Source organism: Mastomys coucha, unplaced genomic scaffold (genome assembly GCF_008632895.1).
Source record: "Mastomys coucha isolate ucsf_1 unplaced genomic scaffold, UCSF_Mcou_1 pScaffold20, whole genome shotgun sequence".
Classification (NCBI taxonomy): Eukaryota; Metazoa; Chordata; class Mammalia; order Rodentia; family Muridae; genus Mastomys; species Mastomys coucha.
The window spans coordinates 132,020,504-132,029,493 of NW_022196903.1; the positions used below are offsets into that span (position 1 = coordinate 132,020,504).

Consider the following 8,990-nt stretch of genomic DNA (forward strand, 5'->3'; position numbering starts at 1 on the left):
GAGAGACAGAGACAGAGAGAGACAGAGACACACACAGAGAGACAGAGAGACAGAGAGACAGAGAGAGAAGGGTAAATCTAAGAACTGCTTGTCAAGGAAACAGGCATAAAGGCAATGTGTGAAATGGAAGGCTGATAGTAACTTACACATCCAACAAAAGGAAGGTCAATATTCAGGATGCAACAGACCTCTACACCTTCACAATGACAGAAGCAAATGTCCTGATTTTTAAAACAGACAGAGGACATGAAAAGATAATTTAACAGAGTACATAAAAGTGCCTGACAAACATCAACTAGATTTTATCTTGATTGTTTGGGAAATGCGAGTCAAAAACTGTGAGGAGGCATCAGCTCACCTTCATCAATGTGGCCACAATTAATAGTAAAAGAAAAAGCAAAACGCTGGCAGAACACGGGGAGCATATGAGGAGCCCCTAGGCACCAGGGACGGGAGTGCAGGAGAGAAGGCTTTGAGGGAAGCAGCGGGAAATACTCTTAGACAGTGAAAGAGGATGATATGTACTTCTGGGCATGTGGTTCCAAGGGGCAGGGCTGTGCAAGTGTCTTCACACCTCTGTATCAGCAGCCTTTATGTTACACGAGAGGTGCATGTAGTTTAACTGTCCAGTAACAGATGAGTGGGTGGAAAAAGATGCATTCTCGGTTACATCATATGCTTGTAATCCATGTGTTTGGGTGTCTGAGGATCAGGAGGTCAAGGCCATTCTTGACTGTATAATGAGGTCTGGGCTACATGATCACCTGTCCTAAAAATAACCAATAACAATGTGTTCTAGACACTGAAGTATTATCCAGTCTTAAAAATGTAGAAAATGAGGGCTGTGGAGATGGCTCAGTGGTTAAGAGCACTGATTATTTTCCAGAGGACATGGGTTCAATTCCCAGCACCCGCAAGGTAGCTCATACTGTCTGTAACTCCAAGATCTGATGCCCTCACATAGACATACATGCAGGCAAAATGTCAATGCACATAAAATAAAAATATATAAATAATTTTTAAAAAGTTTATAAATAAAGAAAAATGAAGAAAATGTTGCCATATGCTATCATATGTGTGAAATGGGAGGGTATTTGTTTAAAGTTAATAAATCAGAAAGGGAGAGATGCTGTCCATTGACAGGATACCAAAACCACATGCTATAAAATTGAAAACTAAATATATAGGTGTATATTAAAGTTCAAACCACACAAGAAGAAGCTAAAGTAAACTAAAGCCCAGAAATGAAACAGTAGAAAATCAATTCCTATGATCTTTAAGGAGAGATGGAGGGCGTTAGTGGACACAGAAATTCCGTGTTTTGAGGAGAAAAGGTAGTGTGGAAATCTGCTTTGCTGTACTCAAGGGATGTGGCATGAGGACTCATCTGAGCATGAGTACCGACCTGATTGTCTTCCCTTACGGGGAACACTACATGTAGGTAAAAGAGGTTAGGGGAACTATGACCGCTAAGCGAAGTAAATACCACAGCCCATCAGTTCTGTTCAGAAGGTGCTCAGTTATACTGAGACAGTCTGGCAGTTCTGGTGCTTTTTGTAAAACAGGGTGAGAACAGCAATGTGTTGGGTGCTTGCTTGCTTTCTTCTCTCTGTCTCTGTCTCTGTCTCTGTCTCTGTCTCTGTCTCTGTCTCTGTCTCTGTCTCTCTCTCTCTCTCTCTCTCTCTCTCTCTCTCTCTCTCTCTCTCTCTGCCTCTCTCTCTCTTTCTTGTGATGGGGTCTCTCATGGCCTCAAACTTGCTTAAGTACCTGCCACTGGCTTTGAGCCCTTGATTTTTCTTTATAGGTATATACCACAATCCAGTACAAATTCAAAGATTTTAAAAAGCTTTAAAAAAAGATTTTGAATGTTTTCTTAACCATTATGAAATAATATGGGTTTAACCTAATTTAAACATTACAGGTGATATACCTATATTGAAAATCATGATATCCCAATAATATGTATGTTTTCTATTTTTATGTACATCTTAAAAATACATTCAGAAGCTGAGAGATGGTTTAGTGACTAACAACACTTGCTGCTTTTGCAGAGAATCAGAGTTCAGTTCCCAGCCTCCACGTCAGCCTGTAAGGCTAGCTCCAAGAGATCTGATATCTGATGCCCTCTTCTGGCCTCTTCTGGCAACTGCACTCATGAAGTACCAGTACCTACCTATCTATCAATCATTCTATCTATCTATCTATCTATCTATCTATCTATCTATCTATCTATCTATCTAATCTATCTATCTATCTATCATCTATCTATATCATATGTAACTTAAAAATCTTTAAAAATAAATAAGTTTAGGATTCAGGGCTAGTGGCACATGCCTGTAATCCCAGAACTCAGGAGCTGGAGGTACAAGGATCCTGAGTTTAAGATTAGTGTGGCATACCCAGAGAAGTTGGAGCTAAACTGCTCAACACAATGAGATCTTGTCTGAGAAAACAAGAACAGGAATGAGAAAGGTGGACACCAGCCCAGTCTCAAAACACTCCACCTACAATCTGTCCTGCTTGCAAGATGTGCTGGAGCAGTGCTGCCCCAGAGCTTCTGGGAGCGGGCCAATCAGTGTTTGGTTTATCTACACAGTCTGGATGGCCAGGAACTGCAGACTGGATCACCCAGAGACCTGGAAAAAGTGAAATAATTGCTAATGATGTTCTACTGAACATACATAGATAGGTACCTTGTCCACACGTCCTCAGAGAGGTTTCCTCTGGCAGAAGATTGGCGGGGGTAGGGGTGCAGAGACCCACAGCCAGACATTATGTGGAAGAGTCTAAACTAGAGGTCTCCTCAAGCCCTTCCCTCCGAGATTTGGAGATGGGGAAGCTGGGAGGAAAGACTATAGGACTCAGAGGAGATGGAGGACACCGGGAGAACAATGAAATCAACTAGTCAGGGCTCAGGTGACAGAAACTAGTAGGGGTCTACACCAGGCCCTCTGTGTGTTATGGCTATTAAATTGCAGTTCTTATGGGCCTCCCAACAGTGGGAACAGGCATGTCTCTCACTCTTTTTCCTGTTTCTACCTATAACAATGATGACACTGAGAACATTTTTTTTAAAGTATTAGACATAAGTATTCACATAGTGTGTAATGTGTATTATTGTATCATGTATGTAAATGTTTGTCATGACATAGATGAGTGAAATTCTAGAAACGTTGTACTTTGTGTTTGCCAGAGTGGGACAGAGAAGCCGAGAAAGTGGGTGAATGTCTGAGAGCTGGGGCTGGGGTCCCCACTCACGGGGGAGGTAAAGACGGCAGACCCTGTTCCCGGGTGCAGTAACTACAGACTCATGCAGTCCTGAGAGTTCAAAGACGTCGCAGGGAACTTAAGAAGGGGGTAAGAGACTCACGGTTCTTTGGCTGATAGATCAGGTTGCAAGACTTCATGTAAAGAGTTACCAAGGCGGTGAACACGGACAGAGAAGGAAGCAGGACCACAAGGGCCCGGGAACCCAAACACTGGATGCTGGAGATTCCCAGAAAGACCACAGCTGCATTCAGGTTCGTGGTCCAGGAGGCCCTGGGGCACAGAGAGGGAGAGAGAGGGAGATGAGGGAGGGGAAGGGGGAGGGAAATCTCTGCTGTCATTGTACATAACGTCTCCAGTCAAGACCGGGGTGGGGGGGTGGGGGCGTCTGATTTCACTTATGGACTAAGAACTGGTGTCAGGTGTCTCCCACACAAAGCATTTCCTCATAGCTTCCCAAGCCTAGGAGCACCGCCTCCCAGTTCTGTTCCTTGTCCTTCTTCCTACTTAGAAAAGACTCAGGAAGGGAGTGCATCCCCACTGAGCCTGGAAAACACCAAACTTTAAGAACAAAATATCTCTAAGTACGAAAAAAACAAAAACAAAAACACAGAAGCCTAGGGATTACCCTGGTTAAACCCAAGTTGGGCCTTTAGTGAAAGAAAAGAGAGAGGTTTGAACAAAATCTCCTTTCCTAATGACTAGCTTCAAGAAAAGCTACCTACCCTGGAGTTTGCAAATTGTTTCTGGGAAAATATTCTCGCCTCCCAACCTTTCATGCACTCTGCATTTAGCATCAGATTCCAAAGTCATAGAATTCAGTGTTATGATCCAAACCACGTCAAGTTAAAAATCTGTTGTTGAGGTATGATATGATGTAATATGATATGATGCGATATGATTTACTCATTTAGATACAGACATTCCCCTCACTTATGAAGTTTTATTATGTGAGCATTTATATTTCTGTTGTACAAATTCTAATGGAATTACACTTTCATATACTTGCTATGTTAGTGAAAGCTTGAAGGGTTTACATGACTAACCTCTTCCACAACCCCCATGATTAACTTAAAAGCAACTGGTTAGTGAGTGACTCCTGCTAACTGGTTAGTGACTCCTGCTAATTGGGCAGAATCCTTTTCCTTCACTATGGTGTAGGTTGCTTTGTGAAGGTCACAGGTTGTTCCTGTACTGGGGGCGTGTGTCTGCAGGAGTGTGATCCATGGGAGTTCCTCATGGCACGCCTACCATGATATTCAATTGATCTTTTCCTTTCTCCCCCTCCTTTTCCACTCTTCTGCCCTTTGTTTCTCTCTGCCTGTCCCTTCCTCTACCTCCCCTCCTCACCACCCACCCATCCGTGGCTCTTCTTTTCACATTCCTCCCCTGCATTTACCCCCCTTCATTTCCCTATCTCCTTTTCCCTTCTTCCCTTCCTCCTTCCCTTTCCCTCCTCTGTTCTCTCCCTCTCCATCTCTTCTCACCCTTTCCTTATCTTCCATTTTTTACAGCCCCTCCTTTTTCTCTCGCTCTACATCCCTCCTACTCCCTTTCCCCTCCTCCTTTCCTCCCAGTTTCCCATCTACTTTCCCTCCACATATCTCTACCATTTCCTCCTATACCCCCTTCAGCCACATCCCCCTGTGCGAGACTTCCTTCATACACCCCCTACCATCCTTACCATACCCGTCCACACACTTCCGCCATCTCCCATCCACACCTCTCCCATTACCTCCTGTCAACAACCCCACACAACCTCATTCACCTCTACTCTACAGCTTCTCTTCCCCTCTGTTAGCCACTGGACACTCTTCAAACATAGTACTCTCTTCACAGCATTTCCTTACTGCTACCACTACTGTCAGCAAACCTTCTCCCTGCCCACTTCCGTTCACATGTTTCCTACTCCTTCCGCAAACCCCTTTTCCCTCCATTGATATCCAGCATCCACAATCCCTTTCTCCTTCCATCTGTCCCTCCCTTCTGCCCCCCAGAACCTCTATTCACATATGGCTCTACCATCCATCCAACACTCAGCGTCCTCTCTATACCCTGTCTTCCCACCCAAACCCCTTCCTAATTTCTACACACTCACCCATGCCTCCTTCCTCCACCCTGCTCTGCTCCTCCTGCCATCCACTTGTGCATGTGCATCCCTCAATACTCTTCCATATGCTGTCATCCACACCTTCCTTCCACACACCCACTCCACTGCTCATCCACCATTGACATAATGCAATATCCATTTACCCAATCCAACCATGTTCCCTTAAATCCACATCTACCCACTGCCCACCTGCATCCATCTTTTTAATACGGTAATTTTCCTCCATCCACCTCCACCAATTCTTCACATCCTTATTCATTTCATTGGCCCCAATCCATACATTATCTACCCTCATATCCTCATATTCACTTCCTATACACCTCCATTCATACTCATCTATCCCTAGCCACTAAGATCCACCATCCATACATGTATACCTGCCATGCTCATACACTACCTACTGGCAACCACTCCCTCCCTACCTCCCATCTGCATCCATATCTACCATCTCCACATCTACCAAACCCTAGATCCATGTCCTATCCAGCCCTATTGCTTCCCATATCTGCCCTCATGCTTCTCCGTCCACCCTGTTTGGCTGCTATCTGACCGGAGTGTGTACCGAGTATTACCTGGTCCCCGCCGTTTCATCCATACCCACAGTACACCCCATACAGCCTCTTCTACACTCTACCAACATCTCATCCAAACCACTGTTGAAGTGTATGCACCTTCCTAATTACCTCTGCTCACTGTTCTCATCCACCTTCCCATTGGTTCCTCCATCTACCTCCATCTTACTTTACCCTCATCCACTCCCATCGCTTCCCCGCCTCCCCCACTCACCTCTTCCTCATTCTGACCCATCAGGAAATTCCTTCTTATTACCAAGTAGGGTCTATTATATAAACATTTATTCTTTATTCATCCATTTATCTGTTGATAGACAGTTTTTTCTAGCTCACAGCTATTACAAACACTGATGCTCAAATGTTTGCTCGTATGTGGACATTCACTTTCTGTAGGTGAAAGTCTAGGAGTGAAGCAGCTGAGGTTTATGATTTATGTGTACCTAACAGTAGAAGAAACTTACAAGTGGTTTTTGAGACCCTGAGACATTTTACGTTGTGATCATGTTTGCAAATGCTCTAATCCATTTATGCCATGCTCAACACTGAGGACGGTAGGTTTGTATCAGTGTAGCATTGTGGTTAATGATACCCACCTTCCTCTAATGGGTTCTGGCTTCCTATATCTTCTTTGATAAAGCTTTTGTGCAAATATATTTCCCCTACTGGGGAGATGATTCAGTGTTATTTTTCTGCAAACACAGGGACCTACTTCAGGTTCCAGCTCCCTTGTAAAAAGCCCAGCACAGCAAATTACGGTAATCTCAGTACTGAGAGACAAAGACTGGAGGATTCATGGGTCATGGCTGGTCAGTCGATGTTACTAAAACAATGCCATGCTTAGTAAGGAATCTTGCTTTAAAAGTCATGTGGAGAATGATAGAGGAAGACACCCAACATTGACCTTTCACTTGCACATACTTATACATGCACCTGCACACACAGCACACACACAAATTTAAAAAGGGTGCTTTCCCTCCTTAATGTTGAACTTAAAATCTTTAAATATCTGAAAATGAGTTCTTTATCAGTTAGGTAGTTTTACAAATCTTTCCTTTCCACCCAGGACTTGTCTTTTAATTGTCTTACCACAGTCTGGGTGCCATCCACTTGTTAGGTTTATTGTCTTTTACAGGTCAAGCTTCTGATGTAGTTTCTAAGAATTCTTTGCCAAACACAAGCTCACAGAGCTTTCTCCCTCTTTTTCTTCAGGAAAGAAACCTGGGACTTGGAGAATGGAGATGAACCATCTGGTTGACATAGAAGTGCGGCAGGCCCAGGAGGCAAAGCCATTTGTCACTGTGCAGCCTACAAGCAGGAACTGGGCTCAGTGATCTTTTGGTGCCTCTTTCCCGGACTCTGCAGTTAGCAATTTTATGACACTATTATTTCCTTATTCATCCGGGCTTTGACATTTGATCAACGGATTTCATCTATCATTAATTATAAATATTGCCCTTCTTCTTTGAAATGGTGGTCAGAAGACATGAATTGGAGCTAAACTTTGGTAATCATTCACACCCCACCTGACCTTGCACGCCCTGGAATTGAGTGTAATTTTAAAAGTAAAGATCACATCTTTTAGACAAAGATTATTTTAAAGAGTGTAGTAAAAAGTAGTTAGCGATATGGTGTTAAGCAAGTGTCTCTGTTCCATGTTTTCTCCAATCCTTAACTAGGAAATCAGAACTGTGCACAGGTCTGACGGGTCTGGAAGAAAGGGGTACAATGTCCAAAGAGGAAGAGGACTCTGCAGAGCTTGGTTGACCATGGTATTTATTGGGGTTTTATTCTCAGATAGTTGGGGGTCCTTGGGGGAAAGTGAGCATGGAATTGATCATGTTTGACTTTAAATGAGAAGGAAGTAAATGACCATAGTGTTGGCTCCATGATTATAGAAAAGGCATGGCATGGAGTCACAGCCATTGTGATGGTCTGGACCATAGGTAAGAGAGAGCTGGCTGGGGCACCACAGGGAAGGCTTGGATGTCAGGTGTGAGATGTATGAGTGGGAAGGGGGTACACCTTGGGCTGGCACTATCTCTGAAACACCCACCCATTTTTGTGTCTGTGAATTTTTGTTTCCCTTGGCTTGTCCTGTCTTGTACTGTCTTACTTTTTAAGTTCACCTCAGGTCTCTTCAGTGCTCTGACATGTTCTGCTTATTCTGGCCTCTATACTTCCAAAGAAAACAGCCATTTCACCTGTGACAGTTCAGCCTCTCATGTGTAGATTGTCACACCTCTCATGGACACCATTTTATTCTGCATCTTTACTTCTCTATCCTTGTGGTCCCTAGTACAGAACTAGATCCACAATGAAAGAACAATACATAAGACATTGACTTATAAGAGAATTGTAGGCCATTAGACTTCTAATGATTGACACAGGGGGCAAGGGCTGGCAGAATGTGAAATAAGACCATGATAACCAAATTGGGTTAATGTAACCCATGAACAAGAACTTATTTGTCATAAAACAGGTGAGGTGCCAAGTTAGAATTTTCTAGGAAAACCAGGTAGAGTTCCTAGACTCAGCCTGGGGTTACCCTTCCATGTGGTGGCAAGCTGTCCTTCTGAACTGTGGCTATAGCAACAGAGAGGTGGGAGCCAACAGCAATGTTTAGTTATTTTCACTTCGTAGAGCGCCTTCCCCTCTCAAAGATAAGCAGGCACTATTGAGAAAATGCAAGAAGACTGACCTTCAGTGGCTCTTCAGTGTGCCACAGGCTGATAAACACCCAACTGCTCCAAAAAGGGTCAAGAAAGATGAAACAGAATACTCCACGATTTAAATCTTGGGAAAGCTAGCTCTGAAACCCAAAGAATGGCAGTGCTGAATTATCTCTGTGTGGGAGGGGATTTCACGTAAAGCACTGAATGTAGTTCAGCAAATGCCACCCCACCTATTTAATTGTGTAATTTTCTGAAAGAATTACTTAGCACAGACATACTCTACATTTGTCTTTGCTGTTCCATGGACAGGACAAGCCACAGATAATTAAGGGTGAAATTATGTATGTATCATGGGCAAAAAAAAAAAAA

The 8,990-nt window shown here is 43.6% G+C and overlaps 1 protein-coding gene across 1 annotated transcript in view; it reads right to left on the reverse strand.

The window, feature by feature from the left end:
* Slc15a5 (solute carrier family 15 member 5) overlaps positions 1-8,990 on the reverse strand; it is an 85,891-nt gene that overhangs the window by 64,154 nt on the left and 12,747 nt on the right. Inside the window, exon 3 of the mRNA XM_031381038.1 lies at positions 3,371-3,540. Within this exon, the coding sequence (XP_031236898.1) occupies positions 3,371-3,540 (170 nt within the window). The remainder of the gene's footprint in view (positions 1-3,370; positions 3,541-8,990) is intronic.